Genomic DNA, 26268 nt, shown 5'->3' with positions numbered 1-26268 from the left:
TCTGCGCCAACTATGGGTTGTTAGTGTCAAAACTGAACTGTAGGAAACCCAGTTGGTGTCCAAAGAGAACTGGAAAATTGCTTGGTGTGGAAAGAAACCCCCACATTTGTTGTCAAAAATGTGAGTACAGAAAAAGAGTTTGTTTTCCTTACAGTAATGAACATTACTAATACTAATAATATAAGACATTCTTCTTAAACAATAATTCAGAATCAAAAACTGTTAGTGACTGAATTAAACCATGATATACAAGGGCATTTCAAAAAGTTTATGGAAAGATTTGTATTATCTTTTAATTCTATTTTTCCACCAACTTTTTGAAGTACCCTCACATATATAGCTTTAGTTAATTCCAAATATGCACTTTGGTTCCTTTTAGATATATGCCAAATTTTCAATTTGGGGGGAAACTGTCCCTTATTTAAAATCATATCTCACCATGAACATCTGTTCTCCCCTTGCTTGCACTGTACAGTTAATATCTAACCAGCGTTGGGGCCAGTCTGTGGCTTACTTGAGAGTGTGTGGTGCTGATAACACCAAGGCTACGGGTTCAGATCCCTACATAGGGATGGCTGGTTTGTTCACTTGGGAGAGTATGGTGCTGATAATATCAAGTCAAGGGTTAATATCCCCTTACTGGTCATCTTTAAAAAAATATATATATATATCTAACAGGCGTTAACACAGCTTGAGTCAAACAAAAATTCTCTGAAAAGCAAAGGCTATGTATTTTTTAATTTTCTTATAACTATATTTAAAAAGTTATAAATTGTTTATTTTGTTTTTAAATAAGTAATTTAGATAGCACAATATTTAGTATTAAATATAACTTATCAGCATCACTTATTTAAAATTTAATAAATGATATTTTTAAAAATACAAAAAAGAAAAGCCAGAATAAAGGCAGATAAAAGAATTCAGAATGGTTCAAATGGTATCTTATGAATAATATCAACAAAATTTAGCTCATAATATACAAGAGGGATATGTTATCCCCTTACCTAAGGAGGATATTTTCCAAGACCCCCAGTGGATGCCTGAAACCATGGATAATACAGAACCCGATAGACAGTCACCTTTCGGTATCCACAGGGAATTGGTTCCAGGATTCTGCAGATACCAAAACCCACAGATACTCAAGTCCCTTATATAAAATGGTGTAGTCTTTGCATATAACCTACACACATCCTCCTGTATACTTTAAATCATCTCTAGATTACTAATACAATGTAAATACTACATAAATAGTTGTGATACTATACTGTTTAGGGGATAATGACAAGAAAAAGAATCTGTACATTTTCAGTTCAGTTGCAAATATCAGTTTTTTTCCCTAAATATTTTTGATCCACAGTTGGTTGAATCTGCAGGTGCAGAACCCATGGATAAGGAGGGCCAAATGTGTACTATGTGTTTTCCTACGCATACACACCTACCACAGAGTTTAACTTATAAATTAGGCACAGTAAGAGATTAACAATAATAACAAATAATAAAATAGAACAATTATAACAATATTCCAGCATCACTACTCTTGCTTTCAGGCTATTATTAAGTAAAATAAGGGTTACCTGAACACAAGCACTGCAATACTGCAACAATCAATGTCATAACTGAAGTGGCTACTAAGTGACTAATAGGCAGGCAGCAAAGACAGCATGGATATGCTGGACAAAGGGTTGATTCACTTTGCGGTGTGAGGGAGCAAGACAGTGCACGATTTCATCACGCTATGCAGAACGACACACAATTAAAACTTAAGAATTGTTTATGTCTAGAATTTTCCATTTAATATTTTCAGACCAAGGTTGACTGCAGGTAATAAACCATGGAAAGTGAAACCACAATAAGGGGGGACTAGTGTACAGTATTTTTAAATGTCTGACTGGATTATGAGTATTACCTTTTCAATGCACTTCTTTATAAACCTGCTGAGCTTATTTTCCAGACCCTACTGGAAGTAAAAATCTTGAAAGAGGTAAAGAGGGAGGGAGAGATAGTCTATAACACATTCTTTTCAACTATATTATCACTTAACAACATGCCATATTTAAAAAGTCCCTTCACAAATACTTCCAAGGCAAACAAATAAGACCAACAAATTTGTAGCATGCTTACTTCATTTACAGTGTTTATGTTATAGATTATCAGCAAACCTTAGCTATTAAAAATAAAATGCAAAAATGGATTTTAAACTTGACAACAACAAAAAATCAAGTTATACTAAACTTATATTTGCTAAAAGTAAAATCTAAATAGTATTTTCATACTTCAAAAATTCTAAAATTTAAAGTTAAACAAGTTTGGCTAAATACAATGGTTTCTGTTTGTTTGGGGGGGTTTTGCAGAAGGCTTTCAAACCCTAGACCTTGGTGTTATCAGCACCATGCTCTCCCAACTGAGCTAACCCAGCCAGCCCTAAATACAATGTTTTTCAATCTAGCTTTCAGCAACCACCACAAAAAAACTCATAAAATGCAAACACTAATTCATTCCCACAGCAAAAAATAATAATTAATTAATTAATTAATGTAGTATCAGCACTATATTTATTTAACACTGTACTACATTTAATAACTGTCCTTCAAATAACACGACTGGGCATATATTAAAATAAGTATAATTATACAGTAAACACTTCCTTAAATAAAATAATGCTCATGAAATGGCAGAACAGAAGACCATTAATAGTGAGAATTTCCTCTTCACAATTTATTGTGAGCCCTCCCCTAAGAACAGTTCTTGGTTTAAAAGGCTCAAATAATATCGCATGGTGCTTCTACTGAAACTGCTAATTAAACCAAATCTGCCATTTTTTCATCAGCAATCTAAACTACAATACACAACAAGATAGACCCCTTCTATTGTCACTTTATCACAAAACCACTTCATGAGGAATCAAGGTAATAAATATGTACACATGCTGCCAAAGGCCTAAAAATATATAAATAACCCTAACAACTGCCTTAAAGCATAAAGTATAAGCTCAAGCATAATGTTATAATTATTATTTCACTCATAATGGAAAATTCAATCTCAAAAGTAAATACTTAAGGTTTTTAAATATTTACCTTAAAAGGGGCGCAAACATAAATTCAAACCAAAATGTTTTTAAATTACATTAGCATTTCCCTAATCCTAAGTATTTACAAATGTGAAAATATTATGTGATCTAGTTTTTAAATACAATCTGTAGAAATATTTTCAAAACTAGTTTTTACCAACTGTATAAGGATAATTTTTTTTCCATTTGAAGACATCCTTTGTATCCTCACTTCCTTAAAAACAATTCATAACAGTATCTTTTTACTATACTGGCAATGTATTCTTAAAGAATTACAAATTAAGTATGAATAATTCTATAGTATTCATTCTTAGTTTATTAAAAATTCATCATATCCTTTAAAGTAAGTAAAAATATAAGCAGAAAACAGGTAAGTCAGAAGAAGACAGATTAGTATTTAGGCAAGCTTTTAGTGTTTTAATTAAAAGACAAAATATTCTCAAACAAATGGTATGACAATAGATCATCAGAAAAAATAATAAACCATTAGCACCACTGAAAAAGAAAAACCAGCCGAGAATACACAGAACTTCAAAAACTGTTCTATTATAAAGGAAAAAAGCTGATAATTACTTACGTGTGAAATAATCAGTTAATGATATATAGAAACAAACTATTACTGCTGAAGTCATCTAAAGATTTCACAAGATGACCACAGCAACAAATGCAAGAAATCTCTCTCATGCATTCAGTCAAGCTTCATTTTAAATTTTCAGTTACAATGGATAAAACCATATTCACAAATATGGCATTATTTTAATTAAGCCTACTCTTTAACTTAATACTCTTTATTAGTCAAAAATTTCTATATTTCAATTTTTCCATTTAGCTCAAGAATTTTATCTAAAAAGGAAAAAAAAAATTCTATTAAGTAGATGTGCTACATACTTAGCCAACAAGAAGTCCACTTACTTTTTTCTCTTTCTCATGATGTTTATCCTGAGAGTGAGAGGAAGAATCACTTAAACTTTGATCATATGACCTATTAGATCCCCGTTTGCTCTTTTTCTAAAAAAGAAAATATATATACATATATGTATATGTATATAAAATTTTTGTAAAGAATCTTTTGTTAGACTAAAACCAGATTAAGTGTGAAGTATTTTTAAATGTCTATTTATGGAAGTAAAAGATTCTCAGTATTTCAAACTGAGAATTTAGATACCATCTATATGTAATCCACTGCATTATAAAGGAAAATCTAACCCTAAATTTAACATTAATGCCATATTTTTGTATATTTATTAAAATGTGTGAAAGGAAATTATTTTCAAATAAGCCACTATATATTTTCGATGTCTGCTTTTAAAAAAGAAAGTTTCAATCAAAAGAAAAAATGCCATATTAAAAAAGAATGCCAAGACTAGAAGAATAGAGAAGTAAATATTTTAAGAGTTACTTTATGCCCCTAGGAAAAGCAAGAAGCACCTTAATCTTATACCTTCAGTATTAAGGCATACAGTTTTCTAAAAACTTATCTCTGCAGTTTCTTAAGAAAAATATTATAGAAAATGTCAGTATTAGACCCATGCATTTTTCAAAGCATTACTAAAAGCATTACATATTTCTGTTTAAAATACTTACACCACTGCATAATAAAGTATGAAGGTCAGAGTTATTTGGGGTGTTTAAATTATTAAACACACTTTTTCCCAACTAGCAAATGAGATAAGATCATGACAACAATTAGCAATGAGAAAATTCTATTTCCACAAACTTCAAAATCCATCTCATTATTTTTATATTTTATCTGTGTCATCTCGTTTAGAAAATGAAGGTTCCAGTATGCTATTATCACCCAGTAAGCAAAACTTTCAGCTTTACAATCTCAAAATTTCTCTTAAAACACTTCAATATTCTTTGTTAGTCATTAAAATAAATCAAAACATTGAGCATCAAATGACATAGATATACACTTTTAAGTATTTCATATGTATGAACCAGTATATTGAGGCACGAGCAGCTCATTTTATAAGAACAGGGGCCCCTCATTATTTAAAAAAAAAAAAAAGAAAGAAAGAAAAGAAACAGCCCCATTCACAAGGGAAGGGTAATAATTTAAAAATTAGACACTAAAAGGAAAACAAAGTAGCCTACTTCAGTGTATGAATCTGTATCACTAAAGACAGAAAAAGACACTTGGGACATTAAAGAAATATTGATCCTTCAAACAAACATGGACACAAACATGTAACAGTCAATCAAATGTTACTAACTCAATCATCCATGCAACTGTGTAACCAAATGTTAAAAAAAAATCCCAGGTTTGTATTTAAATATATTTTTCTCAAGGCCTTTAAACCAAGTTTCAAAACAGCTTTATCTCAGATTTACTATTTCCCAGTAAATAAAAATGAAAATAAATAATAAAATGGGTAATGGTAATAAAGCAGAAAGACGGGAAGCCAAGTGATAAAAAAATCACAAAATGTATAATCACATGCCAAAACTCAAATTAATTAAAAATAATGTTAACATATAGAGTTCCCCATAATTTTTTCCACTAAATGCATACCAACATTTATTCTCAACTATTAATACATGTTTTAAATAAGAATATTTTAGAACATTCACCTTTACAAATAAACTCAAGCAAAGTGAAATCTGTTCATAAATTACTAGAGTTTTTCATTTCCAAAATGAAAGATTTTAAACCTGCTAAATAAATTTAATCTAAAGGAAAAATCAAGGGAAAAAAGAAATGCTACCATGTCTTTTTTTATAAAACAGTGTTACTCTATTGTCAAAGCTAATTATAAACATTTTAATACCAAATTCAAGACAAATTCTTACCAGCTTACTAAAATGGTATTTACAGTAGCCACAGTACTGGACATTATCTGCACCATTACCTTCTTCTTCACAAAGTAGCCCAGCAAATTGAGCACTGAAAATAAAAGTCAACTGTATCAATAAAAAGTCAAAAAACAGTATATAAAACAAATAAAATTTACTTCCAAGAATGAAAGGCTTGTAAAGAAAATGTATCTCCTAAGAAAAAAAGGAAAATAAAAGGCTTTCATTCTAGCTGTGACCAAGTACACTTCACCCAAACCTGCAATTGATCGTTTTGTAAAGTTAAACAAACTCTTCATCTATATCTATAAAGAATGAAGTTGTGGGCATGTCTTACGTCAACAAATAGATGTTAAATTTAAGATAAATTCTTTTCTCCTCATAATACTTCACTTTACTTTTTCAGTCTGTGTCACAGGTACAAATGGATAGGTCATGCTTCTAAAGGGCTGAAATGGCCTGTGATGGTATTTAGCCCATGGATGCAGATTCATTCACACACAACTAATTTTGTAACTCTAAATGTCTCAAGTCATGGCACAGTAGGCAAGATAAACAAAAGTTATGCTTTTCAGTCAAAAACAATGAAAAAAAAAGAAAGAAAGAAACTGAAAGTTACAGTCCTCAGGGCCGGCCGGCCCGTGGCTCACTTGGGAGAGTGTGATGCTGATAACACTAAGGCCATGGGTTCGGATCCCTATAAAGGGATGGCCAATTAGCTCACTTGGGAGAGTGTCGTGCTGACAACACCAAGTCAAGGGTTAAGATCCCCTTACCAGTCATCTTAAAAAAAAAAAAAAAAAAAAAAAAAAAGTTACAGTATTCATGTTTTTTTAAAACACAAGATGCTAAAGTTTATAATCATCTTGTTAATTTGACTTTTCATACTTTTAACACTTCAAAATTACAGTAGTAGTATAGATCTCATTCCCCAAAAAGGATTTTTCACCTTTGGAAAATTAAGTAATTAAGAGAATTTATATAAATCAAAAATCTTTCACCATGCCCCCAAAAGAGTCTAAAACAGTCTTCATGTATCCAAACACTAAAACCTCAGGAAATGAGCATGTGCCTACACTGGAAGCTAGGCATAGACTGATTCTTAAAATTAGTAAGTGTATGGATTATTCCCAAACTTTTATTTGGAACTTTTATTAGAGTATCTTGTTGTGAATAATTTTTGCCCTTGAAATTTTATCCCAGAAAAATATCTTAAGCAGCCACTATAACGTTGAGAATGATGGTGACTGCATAGTTTTTCCCTTGAAGCACTATCATTCACTGAATTATTACTAATATTTCAGGCACTACATTTACCTATATCAGTTCATTTTATACTAACAACAAATCAAAGAGTAGGTAATCAATACCAATATTTTAAATAAGATGAAACTGAACCATACAAAGAATAAGACTTTAAAACCAGGGTCCACTTATTGCAAATTCACTTTAGTAACAAATAAGTAAATCTCACCATTAAAACTATCCCAATCAAATTTACTGTAAGTAATGTTTGGGTACCTAAGTCTTTAACTTATTTATGATTGTCATGCCAATTTCAGTTCTGTACAACAATGGAAATATACTTACCATGTTACATGGAAAGCTTGTCGACATCCATGTTTATTACATGTCATGCAAGCACCAGTGGCTGCTTTGCTTTCTCTTCCTTGTTCATCACAAATGTAGCAAGTCTTAGGGTAGAAAAACAAAAACAAAAACAAAACAAAAATCATGTAAGTGCTTAACATGAATGTGAAGTTTATAATTATCTTCAGAACTGCTTAACACGACTCTGAATTTTATAATTATCTTGAGGTTTACTATCTAACCTACTTTGTTTTACTTCAAAACATGAATTCTTCTTTATGACAGTAATCTAATTTCTGCAAACAATATAAACATGAAAACATAACTAGCAACATACAAATAGTCCTAGTGAAAATTCACAAAGGCACTAACTTCATTAGTCTCAAAAACTCTTCACAGGCACTAAAGCAGGGAGCCAGGACATAGTTTACCAAACTTCTTTTTCTTAAAACCTCCTCATCAATATTCAACAGATTCCCATAACAAGAGTATAAAAAAGAGGTTTATATTTCCTCTCTGCTTGATAAAGAGAGTTGACACCTAAGAGACAATGGACAGAATGAGCAAGGTATAGTTCGTTCCAACTGTCCACGAGGAATTCCATGTGTGCTATCATTAAGTCCCATCAACATGACATGTGAGAGCTAAGGAGGAAAACACATAATAAGTAAGTCAGAGATGCCCCAAGAGGTATAAGCCACTGAAAACCCCCAGCAACTCTGACTGACATCTGACATCTTGTATATCTCCCATGTGAAAATAACAAATAGTGCCACCTTTTCACAGCTCAAAATTATGGCTGGTCATGTTATGAAAGACTGTTACATAAACGTAATTCTATGAGTATCAGTGTATAATGAATAGAATTATCAGCTGCCTGGAAGTTGGGTATACAGTAATTAATATCTGATTACATGTAATCAGGGGACACATGTCAAAAAAGAAGCCAATTTCTAAACAGTAACAAGGTATAAGCTAGCCAACTTCAACAGGACAACATGGTTTCATTTACTGCAGTGTCAAACAAAACAATGCAACTATATTTACAAGGGCACAGTTCTTTAAAAAAAAAAAATCCTAGTATCTAGTCTGGTAAATGACTTCAACTCCTCTGTTAAAAAATAAAGATTCAAGTTGAATTGAACTACAAAAATCATTTTATACTTCTGAAAAGTAAAACCTCAAATTCCAATATAGACACACTAAATAAAAGCATTTCTAACTGTTCAAAGTGTCAAACAATTACAATGGAAGAATTTAATATATATTTTTGCCTACAAATGATCAAGAAAATTTTTAAAAAGGACAGAGCACACTGAAACAATAACATTTTCTACGGCAAAATTCAGGGGAAATATGCAAAACAGGCCTCAAAGAATACTTCAGTAACTTCCAAAGAGCTGATAGTGAAGAGACACCATCATTTCACCATTCAATAAGACTTAATTGCTTTTATTTTTTAAAAAAGACAGGGGAGGGAAGTATATGACATCCACAGTGGCCAATCCATGGATCCTCTCCCCAGAGCAGTAACCATTTCACAAGTGAGAAACAAACGTTTAAAGTGTCTGGAATTGTCCTAAGGACATACAGCAAATGGAAAAAAAAAAAAAAAAAAAAAAAAAAACCCAACAACTTATTCAAGAAAACCTACTAATTTCAACAAGAACAGTACAAGTCTGGGGCATTTGAGAAACAATCTGCTCCTATCATCCCCCCCGCATCCCCACCCCCAGCCCCATGGTAGAAGTTCAACTCCAGATGAGCATGGCTCCTACTCTAGGACTACAGTTTTACCCTAGGAGGGCCAGGCTGCCAGTGTTTCTTATCCTACTCAGCCCTGGTGGTTCCCATTCATAGGATCCTGCCATCAAAACAAGCCAAGAATCCTGTGGCTCTATCATCCCTACCCCAACTTGCTGGTAGAGATGCAGTTTCCATGTTGGGAGAGGCAAACTGAGAAAATAAGGGGCTACCCTATCCTTCCCTCCTCCCAACACCCTATCATAGGGCAAGGGTGTCTCTTCATGAAAAGAAAACTACTGTCCCCATCCTCAGTTCCAGAGCAGTAGTACAGTGGTTATGCCCTTAAAGGGGCCTTAAGAACTTAACATTTCAGCATTCTGCCTAAGAGGACAAACTTTATTTGGAACAGGGTTTGGAGTTGATACCCAAGGTGTTATCTAAAACAATGCAGAATTCCGAGCAGGGGAGGAAGAAGCTCCACAGAGACCACACACCCTGCGGTGCTGGCGCACGACCGAGCAGCCCAGTGCACGCGGAGCAGAGAGACATCCAGCAGGGGAGGCAGAAGCTCTGCAGAGACCACACGCCCTGCAGTGCTGGCGTGCGACCCAACAGCCTGGCCGAGAGCATGCTGACCAGAGAGGTGGCTCCCTGGAGAGGCCCAAGACCCAAGGCAACCATGCACACAAGGCTAGTGGCCAACCGAGCAGAAACTGAGGTAGCCATACCAAACTGGCAAACCCAGCAACATCCTAGCCAGACAATAGTGTCAAAGCAATAGGCTGGGACTCCCACAGCCACAATGACTAAACATCAAAGGAAAGATACCAGAAATATGAAAAATCAAGAAAGCACACCACCAAAGGGTACTAACTCTCAAGCTCTAGATCCTGTAGAACAACAAGCCCGTGAAATGTCTGACAAGGAATTTTGTGTGATAATTCTAAAGAAACTGAATGAGATACAAGAAAACTCAGCTAGACAACATGATAAAATGAGGAAAAGTATACAAGACCTGGAAGAAATGTATAAGGAAATCAACACCCCGAAAAAGAATATAGCAGAGCTTGCCGAGCTGAAGAATTCATTCAATAAAATAAAAAACACAACAGAGAGGCTTACAGAAGTAGAAGAGAGAACATTGGACCTTGAAGATGGGCTGTTTGAAATACCACAAGCAGACAAAAAAAAAAGAAAAAAGAATTAAAAGCATTGAAGAAAATCTAAGAGAGATATCAGCCAACCTTAAGCACTCAAATATCCGAGACATGGGTATTTCAGATGGGGAGGAAAAAGGAGATTGCACTGAAAACTTATTCAACAACATAGTGGCAGAAAACTTCCCAGTTACTGGAAAAGACACAGATCTTCAGATTCAGGAAGCTCAAAGATCCACAAAAGTATTCAACCCAAAAAGGTCTTCTCCAAGACATGTTATAATCAAATTGACAAAACTCAAATACAAAGAGAGAATCTTAAAAGCTGCAAGAGAAAAGCGTCAAATCACCTATAAGGGAGCCCCAATCAGACTAACATCAGACTTTTCATCACAAACCCTAAAAGCCAGAAAGGAATGGGATGATATATTCAAAATACTAAAAGACAGAGTAACAAACAGTAAATCAGAAAGAAAGGAACAAAAGACACTTAAGATATGCAAACAAAAATCAATAAAATGCTAGGATTAAATCAACACTTTTCAATAACAACTCTTAATGGACAAGGCTTAAATTTCCCAATCAAAAGACACAGACTGGCTGACTGGATTAAAAAGGAGGACCCAACTATATCCTGCCTTCGCGAGGCCCACCTCACCCATAAAAACTCACATAGACTAAGAGTGAAAAAATGGAAAAAGATTTACCATGCAAACAGAAATGAAAAACGAGCTGGAGTAGCTATTCTGATATCTGATAAAACAGACTTTAAACTAAAAACCATAAAAAGGGATAATGAGGGCCACTACATAGTGATAAAAGGATTCATCCATCAAGAAGACATGACAATCATAAATATATATGCACCCAATGTTGGAGCAGCCAGATTTATAAAGCAAACTCTATTAGACCTAAAGAAGGAAATAGACACTAATACCATAAGAGCAGGGAACCTGAACACCTCACTGTCAATATTGGACAGATCATCTAGGCAAAGAATTGGCAGAGAAACACAAGATCTAAACAACACACTAGAACAATTGGACGTGGCAGATATCTACAGAACATTCCATCCAACAACCTCAGAATATTCATTCTTCTCAGCAGCACATGGATCATTCTCCAGGATAGATCACATATTAGGTCACAAATCAAGTCTCAACAAATTATAAAAAATTGGAATTATCCCATGTATTTTTTCAGACAACAATGGATTAAAATTAGAAATCAATAACAAACAAAATTCTGGAAACCATACAAACACATGGAAATTAAACAGAATTCTACTTAATGACATATGGGTCCAAGGAGAAATCAAACAGGAAATCAAAAAATTTATTGAAACTAATGAAAATAATGATACATCATACCAAAACCTGTGGGATACTGCAAAAGCAGTGCTAAGGGGCAAATTTATCACATTAAATGCTTACTTCAGAAGAATGGAAAGATGGCAAGTGAATAACCTAATACTTCACCTTAAAGAACTAGAAAAACAAGAACAATCCAAACCCAAAGTTAGCAGACAGAAAGAAATCATTAAGATCAGAGCAGAACTTAATAAAATTGAAACCCAAAAAACAATACAAAAGATCAATGAATCGAAAAGTTGGTTTTTTAAAAGGTAAATAAAATTGACAATCCATTAGCATGGCTAACTAAAAAAAGAATAGAGACGATCCAAATAACACAAATTAGAAATGAAAAAGGTGTTATTCCAACTGATACATCTGAAATACAAGGAATCATTCGAGACTACTATAAACAACTATATGCCAACAAATTTGAAAATCTGGAGGAAATGGATAAATTACTGGACACACACAAGCTACCAAAACTGAGCCAAGAAGATGAAGAAAATCTGAACAGACCAATAACAATAAAGTAGGATGAAGCTGTTATCAGAAGGCTCCCAACAAAGAAAAGTACAGGACCAGATGGATTCACAGCAAAATTTTACCAAACATTCAAAGAGGAATTGACTCCAATTCTTTACAAACTATTCCAAAAGATTGAAACAGACACAAATCTCCCAAATCATTTTATGAAGCAAACATCACCGATACCAAAACCAGGTAAAAATACCACTAAAAAAACTACAGGCCGATATACTTGATGAATATAGATGCAAAAATCCTCAATAAAATATTAGCTAACAGAGTACAGCAACACATACGCAAAATTATACACCACAAACAAGTGGGATTCATCCCAGGGATGCAAGGTTGGTTCAACATACACAAATCAATAAATGTGATACACCATATTAATAAAATCAAACACAAGAACCACAGGATCATCTCTATAGTTGCTGAAAAAGCATTTGATACCATTCAACATTCATTCATGAAAAAGACCCTCTATAAGTTAGGTATAGACAGAAAGTACCTCAACATAATTAAAGCCATATATGATAAACCCACTGCCAATATCATCCTGAATGGGGAAAAGCTTGAAAGCTTTTTCATTAAGAATAGGAACTAGACAAGGATGCCCACTCTCACCACTCCTATTCAACACAGTGTTGGAAGTACTAGCCAAAGAAATCAGAGAAGAGAAGGAAATAAAGGGCATCCAGACTGGAAAAGATGAAGTCAAACTGTCCCTGTTTGCAGATGACATGATCCTATATATTGAACAGCCTAAAACCTCTACAAAAAAACTGTTGGAATTGATAAATGATTTCAGCGAAGTAGCAGGATACAAAATCAACACACAAAAATCAGTAGCATTTCTATTCTCCAATAGTGAACATGCAGAAAGAGAAATCAAGAAAGCTTGCCCATTTACAATAGCCACCAAAAAAATAAAATACTTAGGAATTGAAATAACCAAGGATGTGAAAAATCTCTATAACGAGAACTACAAACCACTGCTGAGAGAAATTAGACAGGATACAAGAAAATGGAAAGATATCCCATGCTCTTGGATTGGAAGAATCAACATAGTGAAAATGTCCATACTACCCAAGGTGATATGCAAATTCAATGCAATCTCTATCAAAATTCCAATCACATTTTTCTCAGAAATGGAAAAAACTATCCAGACATTTCTATGGAATAATAAAAGACCACGCATAGCCAAAGCAATGCTGAGCAAAAAAAAAAAAAAAAAAGCTGGAGGCATAACACTACTATAACTATACTATACTACATATACTGCTATAACATAACTATACTACAAAGCTATAATAACCAAAAAAGAGACACACTGATCAATGGAATAGAATAGAGAATCCAGAAATCAACCCACACATGTACAGCCATCTGATCTTTGACAAAGGCACCAAGCCTATACACTGGGGAAGAGAATGCCTCTTCAGCAAATGGTGTTGGGATAACTGGATATCTATATGCAGGAGAATGAAACTAGACCCATACCTCTCACCATATACTAAAATCAACTCAAAATGGATTAAAGAATTAAATATACACCCTGAAACAATAAAACTTCTTAAAGAAAACATAGGAGAAACACTTCAGGAAGTAGGACTGGGCACAGACTTCATGAATATGACCCCAAAAGCACGGGCAACCAAAGGAAAAATAAACAAATGGGATTATATCAAACTCAAAAGCTTCTGCACAGCAAAAGAAATAATTAACAGAGTTAAAAGACAACCAACAGAGTGGGAGAAAATATTTGCAAAATATACATCTGACAAAGGATTAATATCCAGAATATATAAGGAACTCAAACAACTTTACAAGAAAAAAACAAGCAACCCAATTAAGAAATGGGCAAAAGAGCTAAGTAGGCATTTCTCTAAGGAAGATATACAAATGGCCGACAGACATATGGAAAAATGCTCAATATCACTCAGCATCCGGGAAATGCAAATCAAAACCACACTGAGATACCATCTAACCCCAGTTAGGATGGCTAATATCCAAAAAACTGTGAATGATAAATGCTGGCGAGGTTGCGGAGAAAAAGGAATTCTCATACACTGCTGGTGGGACTGCAAAATGGTGCAGACTCTATGGAAAATGGTGTGGAGTTTCCTCAAACAATTGCGGATTGATCTACCATATGACCCAGCTATCCCACTGCTAGGAATATACCCAGAGGAATGGAAATCATCAAGTTGAAGGTATACCTGTTCCCCAATGTTCATTACAGCACACTTTACAATAGCTAAGAGTTGGAACCAGCCCAAATGTCCATCATCGGATGAGTGGATATGGAAACGTGGTATATCTACACAATGGAATACTACTCTGGTATAAAAAAGAATGAAATACTGCCATTTGCAATGACATGGATGGACCTAGAGAGAATTATATTAAGTGAAACAAGTCAGGCACAGAAAGAGAAATATCACATGTTCTCACTTATTTGTGGGAGCTAAAGATAAATAAATAGATGCACAAAAACGGGAGCGGGGAGAAGACATAACAATTACAATTCCTTGAAGTTGATACAACAAGCAAACAGAAAGGACATTGTTGGGAGGGAATGGGGAGCGGGAGGAGGGAGGGAGGTTTCAGTAATTGGCCACAATAATCAACCACATTGTATATTGACAAAATAAAATAAAATAAAACAATGGAGAATTCCACACTGTATACATAAATCAAAACTTCACATCAAAATGTCCATATTATCCAAAGCAATCTACACATTCTGTACAATCCCTATCTTCTATACAATCCCTATCAAAATACCAATGACATTCTTCACAGAAACAGAAAAAAAAAACAATCTTAACATTTGTATAGAACCACAAAAGACCCCGTACAGGTAAAGCAATCTTGAACAAAAAAAACAAAGTTAGAGGCATCACATTTCCTGACTTCCAAATATACTATAAAGCTATAGTAACCAAAACAGCATGATACTCGCATAAAAATAGACAAATAGACCGATGGAACAGAATAGAGGCCCAGAAATAAACCCACGCACTTATATCCAACTGAAGTTTGACAAAAGTATCAAGAATATTCAGTTGGGGAAGGGCAGCAACTTCAATAAATGGTGCTATAAAAACTGGATACCCACATGCAGAAGATTGAAACTAGGCCTCTATCGCTCACCACACACAAAAATCAACTCAAAATGGATTTAAAGACCTAAATTTAAGACTTGAAACTGTGAAACTACTAGAAGAAAACACAGAAGAAATGAAATGGGAGTGGGCAGCACTTTTTTGAACAAAGGCACGGGCATCTAACCAAAAATACACAAATAGTACTACATCAAACTGGAAAGCTTCTGCACAGCAAAGGACACAGTCAACAAAGTGAAGAAACAACCTACTGAATCGGAGAAAGTCTCTGAAAACTACACATCAGACAAGGGGCTAATATCCAGAATATATAAGTAACTAAAACTACTAAACAGGAAAGCAAACAAAAAAAATCCCACAAATAACCCAATTAAAAAAAGAGCAGAGGACATGAACAGACATTTCTCGAAGACATACAAATGGCCAAGAGGCACATGAAAAAATGCTCAAAATCATTAATTATCAGGGAAATGGAAATTAAAACTATGAGACAGCATCACACCCTTGTTAAAATGGCTATTACCAACAAAATAGAAAATAACAAATGCTGGCGAGGATGTGGAGTAAAAGGAACCCTCCTGACATTGCTGGTGGGAATGTAAATTGGTACAGTCACTGTGGAAAACAATATGGAGATTCCTCAGAGAACTAAAAATAGATGTACCTCACAACCCAGCTCTCCCACTACTATGTATATACCCAAAGGAAATGAAATCAATATATCAAAAAGACACCTGCAGTCCCATGCTCATTGCAATTCTATGCACAATAGCCAAGAGATGAACTCAACCATTTAGGCATTTAGCCCATCAACAGATGAACGGATAAAAAACTAATATATATACACAATGGAATACTATTCATCTATAAAAAAAAAATAATATCCTATCATTTGCAGGAACATGGATACAATTGGAAACAATCATGTTAAGTGAAGTAAGTCAGGCAAAGAAAGAAAAGTACCTCATGATCTCACTCATATGTGGGATCTTAAAAGAAAAAAAAGTAGTTCTCATAGAAGTAAAGAGTAGAATAATGGTTACTAGAGGCAAGGAGGGGAAGGAAATGGGGGAGAGGAGAAATGGTGGACTAACAGGTACTATGCTATCTACCCTAAGTGAATCACTGTGCAGAATATGTATGTATTGAAACAATACATTGTACCTCACAAATATATACAAATGTTAAAATTAAATTAAAATTTTAAAAAATGAATACCCTAGGAGCAATGCCACACTCAAGACTATCTACCAATAACAAAGCAAAAAAGGAAGACAGGGACACATATAGCTAATAAAAAGAAATAAGCTAAAATGTTAAAAAATTGCTAAAGGCTGATTAAGGGCTACCATAATAATATGGAACCATCGGAACCCAGACAGAAGAGGAGTTCATATCTACTGATAGGCTCTTTTCCACAGAGTTTCACAAGGAGCTCCTGGGGAGAAAACTGCAGGCAGGGAGAAAAACAGAAAGAACATCGTGCAGGCATAAAGAAGGGATCAGACAACAGTGAGGGAAAGAGATCAAATCCCACCACTTGCTCATACACGTCTCTCAAAAGCCTTAAGCCTCTAGAGAACTGGCAGCAAACTGTTGCCCACAGTCCATCCATAAAATCCCACCATGGTTATGAGAAGGACACAGAAAAAAATCTTTCATCCCTAGGAAAAGGGCAGAAAAATTCCTGAGCCTAGGATCTGTAACAATAGAGGCACACCCTCTTTTTATTGCACGTGCTTTATTGGGCTTTGAAGTTTTTTGCAAATTCAAAGTTTTTGCTAACCCTGCCTCAAGCAGGTCTGTCAGCATGATTTTTCCAACAGCATGTGCTCACTTCATGTCTCTGTGTCACATTTTGGTAACAAGCGTGATACTTCAAACTTTTTTATTATTATTATTATGTCTGTTATGGTGATCTGTGATCAGTGATCTTTGATGTTACTATTGTAATTGTTTGGCGGCATTATGAACTGTGCCCTTATATGACAGCAAACATAATCAATAAATGTTGCGTGTATTCTTGACTGCTTGTTCCACCAATCTGCTGTTGTTCCTCCCCTTCCTCTCCTCGGGCTTCCCTATTTCCTGAGTCACAAAAATATTGAAATTAGGCCAATTAATAACCCTACAATGGCCTCTAAGTGTTCAAGCAAACGGAAGAGTCACTACCTCTCACTTTAAATCAAAAGCTAGAAAAGATTGAGCTTAGGAAGGAGTGTCAAAAGCTGAGATAGGCTGAAAGCTAGGTTTCCTGTGCCAAACAGTTAACCAAGTTGTGAATGCGAAGGAAGAGTTCTCGAAGGAAATTGAAAGTGCTACTCCAGTGAACACATGAATGATAAGAAAGCAAAACAGCCTTAAATGGCTGTTATATGGAGAAAGTTTTAGTGGTCTGGATAGAAGATCAAACCAAAGACAATCCCTTAGGCCAAAGCCTAACCCAGAGCAAGGCCCTAACTCTCCTCAATTCTGTGAAGGCTGAGAGAGGTAAGATAGCTGCAGAAGAAAAGTCTGAAGCTAGCACAGGTTGGTTCATGAGGTTTAAGGAAAGAAGCCGTCTCCATAACATCAAAGTGCAAGGTGAGGCAGCAAGTGCTGATGTAGAAGCTGCAGCAAGTGATCCAGAAGAGCTAGCTGAGATCGTTGATGGAAGGTGGCTACACTAAAATACAGATTTTCAGTGTAGGCAAAACAGCTTTCTATTGGAAGAAAGTGCCATCTAGGACTATGAAGCTAGAGAGAAGTCAATGCTTGGCTTCTAAGCTTCAAAGGACAGGCTGGCTCTCTTTGTTAGGAGGTAATGCAGCTGGTGACTTTAAGTGGAAGCCAGTGCTCACTTACCATTCTGAAAATCCTAGAGTCCTTAAGAATTATGCTAAAACTACTCTGACTGTGCTCCATAAATGGAACAACAAAGCCTTGATGACAGCACATCCTTTTACAGCATGGTTTGCTGGATATTTTAAGCCCACTGCTGAGACCTGTTGCTCAGAAAAAAAGATTCCTTTCAAAATATTACTGCTCATTGACAACGCATCTAGTCACCCAAGAGCTCTGATGGAGATGTACAAGATTAATGTTGTGTTCATGCCTGCTGACAAAACATCCATTCTGCAGCCCACGGATCAAGGAACAACTTCGACTTTCGAGTCTTACTATTTAAGTAATATATTTCATAAGCCTTACAGCTGCCATAGATGGTGATTCCTCGGATGGATCTGAGCAAAGTAAACTAAAAACCTTCTGAAAAGGATTCACCATTCCAGACTCCATTAAGAACCTTTGTGACTCATGGGAGGAGGTCAAAATATCAACATTAACGAGAGTTCATTCCAACCTTCATGGATGACTTTGAGGGGTTCAAGACTTCAGTGGAGGTATGTATGGGGTGGGGGAGGTGTTGAGTCAGTCTAGTCAAGAGTTGAGCTGAGTTTGGGTTTTCTGGTTGTTCTGGTTGCCTTCAGTGAATGACAGGATTCAATCTCCTCTAACAATACCTTGTGCTTACTTTGGGGAATGGCGTATTGGATTTTTTTCTCCCAAGTGTTTTTGTTCCATCCTCAGCTTTCAGCTTCATCTGTTCACCTAAGTCACAGAAAAAGGTTTCTCTCTATGCTTTTCTCTTTACCACACTCTTTCCCCCTCCATTAATGCTGGGCTGTTGTTTGTTATTTGACGGTTTGGGCTTGGAGATTTCCGTTGTTTTGGTCCAGCCTCCGTCCTTGGTAGGCTCTGTGTATCTGGACCTCAGGGTTTCACTCTTCCTTCCCCTCCTCCTTATGACAGACTTCGCTTTGTATCTCTGGACAGTCTTGTGAGGTAGAGAGCTTCCGCCCCCTTCCCTAGCACTAGAAGACCTCAGATAGTGCAGGCATACCTCAGAGATACTGCAGGTTCAATTCCAGACTACCATAATAAAGCCTATATCACAATAAAGCTACTCATACGAACTTTTTGGTTTCCTGGTGCATATAAAATTATGTTTACAGTATACTGCAGTCTGTTAAGTGTGCAACAGCATTATGCCTAAAAAAAAAAAATGCACACAATCATCTGAATCTTCAGCGAGTTATAATCCTTTTGCTGATGGAAGGTCTTGCCTCCACATTGATGGCTGCTGACAGATCAGAGTAGTGGTTGCTGAAAGTGAGGGTGGCTGTGACAATTTCTTAAAATAAGACAACAGTGAAGTTTGCAACATTGCTCAACTCTTCTTTTTCATGAAAGATTTTTCTGTAGCATATGATGCCGTTTGATAGGATTTTATCCACAGTAGAACTTTCAAAATTGGCATCAATCCTCTCAAATCCTGCTTTACCAACTAAGTTTCTGTAACATTCTAAATCCTCTGTTGTCATTTCAACAATGTTCACAGCATCTTCACCAGTAGATTCCATCTCAAGAAATCACTTTCTTTGCTCATCCTTAAGAAGCAACGATTCATCCATTACAGTTTTGTCCTGAGATTGCAGCAATTTAATCACATCTTCAGTTTCCACTTCTAATTCTAGTTTTCTTGCTATTTCCATATACATGATAAACTGCCAGACAGGCATGACCATTTCTAGAAGTAACTACTATATACTTCAGTCTAGGATGAGCCATGGATACAGAAGTCTGGGCCCATGGGTCCTCTTTGGTTTAAAAGGGAAGGCTGCCGCCCCAGGACCAACAGGTAGGGCCACCCCAATGGGCCCAGGGATCAGATCATCAAGCCACAGGGAACTATTTTCAGTCTTGGAATCTAGTAAAATTTGTTCTGCAGAGCTATAAATCTGTTTTAAACCAGTGATCCCTTTTCCCCTTCTAATTTCTCTCTCTTGGAATGGGAATGTCTATCCTATGCCTGTTCCACCACTGTATATTGTGATCTATGTTTCACAAGTTCATAAATGGAGAGAAATTTTGCCTCAGTATGGACCAAAGTCTCATCCACAGCCAATTCAGATGATTCAGAAGATCAGATTTAAGACTTACTGAGTTTATTATATTTAGTATGATTTGGGACTTTGAGTTCACGGCAAAATGGACTAAGACTTTCAGGGATTTGGGGATGGAGTGAAAGTAATTTGCATAAGAGGAACATAAATTTGGGGGTGGGGGCACAGAGGGTAGACTGATGTGAGCAGGCTAATGAGGGCTGAATTTGTCCCCCAAGAAAGGTATGTGAAGTTCTAACCCCCAGTACCTCAGCTAGTAATCTTATTTGGGAAAAAAGTCATTGCAGATGTAATTAGTAAAGATGAGAACATAGTGGAGTAGGGGCCTACTCCAATACAACCGGTCTGCTAAGAAGATGATGGCCATATGAAGACAAACATACAAAGTAACAATGTAATGTGAACATGGAAGAAGAGACTGGGATGATAAATCTACAAACCAGGAAATGTCTAGGATTGCCAGCCATCACCAGAAGCTAAGAGAAAGGTTCTGCCTCAGAGTTTTCAGAAGGAACCAACCCTGCTGATATCCTGATTTCAGACCTGTAGCCTCCAGAACTGTGAGAGAACAAATTTCTGTTGCTTTAAGCTACCCAGTTTGTGGTACTTTGGTTACAGCAGCCCTAGGAAACTACTACAAGGGGGTACATAAAAAATTTGCTATGAATTGGTAAAGTTTTGGAATTGGTTAACAAATGGGGGAGGGGGTAATATATTTACATTATTAAATATTTTTACATATATCTGAGAATTTCCAAAATAACTACCTAATAACCCAAAGAAACAATGTTATAGTATGTAGGATAAACATAAAAACTTTATAAAGCAGAAGTAAACAAATTAGAAAGTATTTGAACAATAAAATTAGACATAAACTCAAAAACTGTTCTTTATATTAGCCAATTTGTAATCATCACAGTTATTTATATTCTCTTATAAAGATCTTTATGCCCCCAATGTCACATAGCACACCTAACCCAGTAGCCTACTTCAACCCAGACTTTTTGCAGCAAAGATGCATTCCTTCGTTTTCTCATCTTTTGTGGGGAAGAGGTGTCAGATTAAAAGGTAATTGACATATTCCTAATAAAAAGAGATAACATGGTGTGTTATCTGGGAATTTGGGTGGTCATGGTTCCAGAGCAGGTCAATACTTTCATCTTTCACAAAAATAATACATTTGACTTATAATGGGGGGTGAGGGGGACCTGTTTATCCTGCAACTCTGTAGCTAGAGAAACATCACCAACAGTAGAAGCCTGCTTAAAATCAGAACTTGTTGCTAGGTGCTCTACTTCTAATCTCTATTTGACACTATTTGATGGTTTTGTATTATCTGGCCCTACTGGACCTTACTGTTGGGGGATGACTCCTCATTGTCCCAATTTCAGACCCAAATGTATCCTTTGCTTTTCAGATGCCTTGTTTTCTATCTGGCACCTCACATCATTCTATTACTCCTTGTAATTACAAATATAGATATTTATATGACTCTATGAAATAAAACTTCCATTTTCTTACTTTTAAAATACTTACTACTTATGTAAGCAATCTGCCTCCCAACTACATGACCCTTCCATTTCCAAAACCTCTCTGAATCTGCAATTCTATTGTCACCTTGCCATTTCTATTTTTAGCAAATTAATAAATTTTGTCTTGCACTCAATACAAATTTGACTAGGAAAAGAATTTTTTTTGACAGAAGAGAATGCCTATTCCAACAGACTGGAAGATGACTATGAAGGAACCTCCATGCTGCAGGATGGATATAAGACAGAGACTGAGTCTGCTGTAATATATTGTCAATGTCTTTCGACAACTGTGAGAAAAACCACTCTGTCAACAAAGCCAGGTAAGTGATCCTTACCATTTTCTTCAACAAAAAAGAACAGATCTAAGACCCACATATGCATTATGGCACAAAAGACTTCTGACAATCCTTTACATGTTACATATCAGCATTTTGGTTTTGAGATGTAACCATTATGGCAATTGCACCTTTTCCCTTAAAAGATAGCCTTTGAAAATACACAGTCATTTTTGTCTTCCATGTAACTTTGAAAACTGCAGAGGTAGTTGTATAATATATGTATCTTGTATGTCTCACTTACAGCATGTAGAAGATTTTAGCCACCTGTGGGGAATGAACCAGAGTAAGGGTTGTAGTTAGCTGTCAATTTCCGGGAACTCTGCTGAATGGTAATGTGAATGTGATGTACAGCTTACTTAGTCCTACATGGTTCCTCTGCGCTTTTGTATAGAGATTTGTTGTTTCATACAGAGAATGATCTCTGCATAATAACACTATAATTTGGTGCAAACTATATATTCCTATATAACCTAATTAATAAGAAGAACTAAATTCTGTTTTAATCACCCTATATATATGATACACCCTCTGAAACACACACAAAAACCTATAAAGCATATAAATGTGTCTGAGCATTATGTATTCTCTTTAAGTAACCAAAACTAAAAGGTAAAATGGAAAAATACTGTATTATCATTATTTTAAAAGCACATAACTTTATAAACACTAACAGTATAAAAGATAACCAAAAAAAATAAGACAATTCACAAGATGAAATACTAATCCGATGAACTGGCAATTATTAAAATAAATGAAAATTAAAATAACTGAGTATCATTTTTCAATTATCAAATTAATACATGTTATAGATGATAATTCAGTATAGGTAATGATGTGGTAAAATTACATTTTCATACATTATTAGGCAGCTATATAAATTTTGGGGAAAGTAAGGCAATATTATCAGAACGCTAGAAATAGGTACAGAATGACACAATAATTCTATTTCTAGATTTCTAGCCAAAGAAAATAATCCAAAACACAGAAAAAAAGGCTAGGTGAAGAAGAAAGATTGTCATGCTTTCATTAATTTTTTTTAATTTACACATATTGATTGTACATATTTATAGGGTACAGAGTTACATTTCAATACATGTATACAATGTATGATAATCAAATCAGGGTAATTAATTAGCATATTCACCACAATAAAATTTATTTATTTTTATAATGAGAGCATTTGAGCTCCTCTCTTCTAGCCATTTGAGAACATACTATAAATTATTGTTAATTACAGATGCTTAGCATTACCACTGGACCTTACTTTTCCTATCTGGCTGTGGTTTTGTATCTGTTAACCAACATCTCCCTATCATCCCCTCCCCTTGCCCTTCCCAGCCTCTAATAACCACAATTCTACTCTCTATTTCTATAAGCTCAACTTCTTTTTTTAAGCTTCCACATATGAGTGAGAACATAAGGTACTATCTTTCTGTTCATGCTTTGATTTATGAGAAGAAAATAGCTGGATGAAACCTCAACATTCAATACTATGGGAATGGTTAAGCAAATTATAATATAGCCCCACCCACTGCCTACAGCAACCAGGCCAGCAATGACTGAGGAGCCAGAGCCAGAAGCCCCCAGGGTCCTGAGGTGGCAGGCAAGGGGCCATGGGCCTCAGCTCCCCAACACCACCAACCACAACCAGGCCAGTGACTAAGCCAGCCGTGGGCCAGCCTTGTCCCCCCTCCACCTCCCCGACAACATCTTAGAATGTACTTATTACAGAAAAAAAATTTTAAATAAAAAAAATTTTTTTAAAACAAATTATGACACAAACATTAGCAATATGACAAATAAGACAGAAATTCTCAATAAGTTTGTGCAGAACACTAAACTATTTCATCATTAAAATTAAAGAATCAACATATGCAATTTGGCATATAGATATCAGAAACAGTTTACAAGCTTTTTTAACAGTTGTTTAAATATAACATTCACGGAACGTGAAGCTAATGGAGGTACATTTTAGAGCACCTGGACAGCCCATACCCTTTTCCTCGAAACTGTCCTCTACATTCAATTTCTAATGATGTAATCGTGCCTAGGTACCTATGTTTTTCCAGGTGAACGGTTTCCAAATCCAGGTGCTTAGACCAAGGTGAATAGTTTCTAAGTTCAGGTGCTTAGACCAGAGTTGCTGTTAGAAATTTAGAACTGGGACACTGAGTCATTTACCTTTAGGGAACTCAGCTAAAATGGCAAGTAAAGAATTAGAGATTAGTGGAAGGAGAAACTGACTATAGACAGAACAGAAAAGACTATAGGACTCTCATCAAAAACAGAAAAGTGTTATAGTCTCTCATATTCTAGTTCCAAGTCCAAAAGACTGCATATTGTAGCCTTTCAGCTTTGTAGTTGAGCTAGTTTTAGTAAATTTGGTTTCTAACTACAACAAAGTCTTTAGTCTTACTAATCCCCTTTTATTATTTTGTTTCTGTGGAAAAACCAGATTTGCCAAATTTGACTTGCCCTGTTTTGATATTATGTTGCCCAGCAACGTAATCTCGCTTTTAAGCATGAGTTTTTGTAAAATCTTATCTCTCAATTATACTTACCAAATTATTATATAATGTGTACAGATGTATATCTCAGTACGTATATACATGCATAGATTTTCTAGCTGTGCCAACTGAAAGGGCCTGAGGTGAGCAACATCCCAATAAATATGAGCACACCTAGTTCCCACTTTGGTTCTAAATATCATTCTCATGTAAAAGGAATCAAGGCTTCTTGGAGAAAGGGTGATTATAGGGCTAGAGCAAGAATGACACAAGATGAGCCTGGAACATATAAGGGTATTTCAAAAAACTCATGGAAATATAGAATTAAAAGATAATACAAATCTTTCCATAAACTTCTTGAAGTATCTTCATACTGTTCTGTCAGAAGTAAGGAAACGCTCCCAGAATGACAGAAACACATGAAAAAAAACAGAAGCCAGCTTGAAGAGGTCCCAGCCAAATCTGAGACAATATGAACATCAAAATAAATGACAATAATGGAGTATGACCCACAAAAATAAAATAGTAATGCATAAATCCATACTAATGTAAATAATCAGGAAGTGAAGAAAGCTTTTCCTTATATTGGAATGCCAACAGATGAATGTAAAAGAAATGATGAAATTAGAAAACTACCACTTACCATCAATCATAGTAATAAATGAAAACAAGAAACATCAATGGATGCTAATTCTAGTGAGCAAAAGGCTCAAAGAACAAGCTATTTACATACCAGGTACTTCCCCACAAAATGCTGTTTTTTACTGTTTCTGCCTTCGATGCCTCACAGTGTAGAGACCTGACAGACACCACCTCAACCAAGCAATGAACTAACATCACCGATAACCCAAAAAACTGAACTCACGTATCACCTGATAGGACACAATGAAAATACAGAGTCATTTCTGTGATATTCCTGTCAAAAACATATAATCTGCATTTGATCATGATAAAACATCAGACAAATCCAAATAGGAGGACATGCTACAAAATAACTGGCCTGTAACAGTCATAAGAAACAAAGCTATAAACATCAGAGAAACAAAATATTTGAGATTAAAGGAGACCAAAGAGACCAAATGCAATTTGTGATCTTTTTGATATGAACAACATTTCAGGGAAAATTGGGGAAACATGAATGAAGTCAATGGACCAGACAGTAACAATTGTTAATTTCCTGATTTTGATAACTATATTGTACTTACACGGGAGAATGTCCTTCTTTATAGGAAATACATAGTAAAGTATTCAGGAGTGACACCGTATTACACTGGTAAATTACACTCAAATGGTTTAGGGGAAGAAAAGCTCTTTATACTATTCCTAAAATCTGTATGTAAATTTTAAACTATTTCAAAATTAAAAGGAAAAATTAGTATTTTTTTAAGTGAACTTTAGGGCTAGCATGTGGTTCTGATAACAGGAAGGTCCAGGGTTTTATCCCTGTACAGACCAGCTGCCAAAAAATAAATAAAAATAAAAAATAAAATGAACTCTGAAAGTACTAAAAAAGGTATTTACACATTAGTGTAGAGAAAGATTTTCTCTACATGGCATCAAAGGCAGAAACAATAAAGAATAGGT

The 26268-nt window shown here is 35.3% G+C and overlaps 1 protein-coding gene across 12 annotated transcripts in view; it reads right to left on the bottom strand.

Moving 5' to 3' along the window:
• MLLT10 (MLLT10 histone lysine methyltransferase DOT1L cofactor) overlaps positions 1 to 26268 on the bottom strand; it is a 223698-nt gene that overhangs the window by 128819 nt on the left and 68611 nt on the right. For 11 of the 12 annotated variants that reach the window (XR_010023857.1, XR_010023858.1, XR_010023859.1 and 8 more), the window contains exons 6-8: positions 7454 to 7557; positions 5861 to 5954; positions 3980 to 4075 (exon numbers count right to left, since the gene is read on the bottom strand). Coding sequence is in view for 9 of the 12 variants with exons in the window: in XM_063099795.1 (XP_062955865.1) it covers positions 3980 to 4075; positions 5861 to 5954; positions 7454 to 7557 (294 nt within the window). In the remaining 3 variants the exon portion in view is untranslated. The remainder of the gene's footprint in view (positions 1 to 3979; positions 4076 to 5860; positions 5955 to 7453; positions 7558 to 26268) is intronic. The other variant, XM_063099798.1, reaches the window with a different exon arrangement.

The sequence above is a fragment of the Cynocephalus volans genome, chromosome 6 (assembly GCF_027409185.1).
Source record: "Cynocephalus volans isolate mCynVol1 chromosome 6, mCynVol1.pri, whole genome shotgun sequence".
In the NCBI taxonomy this organism is placed as follows: Eukaryota; Metazoa; Chordata; class Mammalia; order Dermoptera; family Cynocephalidae; genus Cynocephalus; species Cynocephalus volans.
This window is presented reverse-complemented; position numbering and strand designations above follow the sequence as displayed.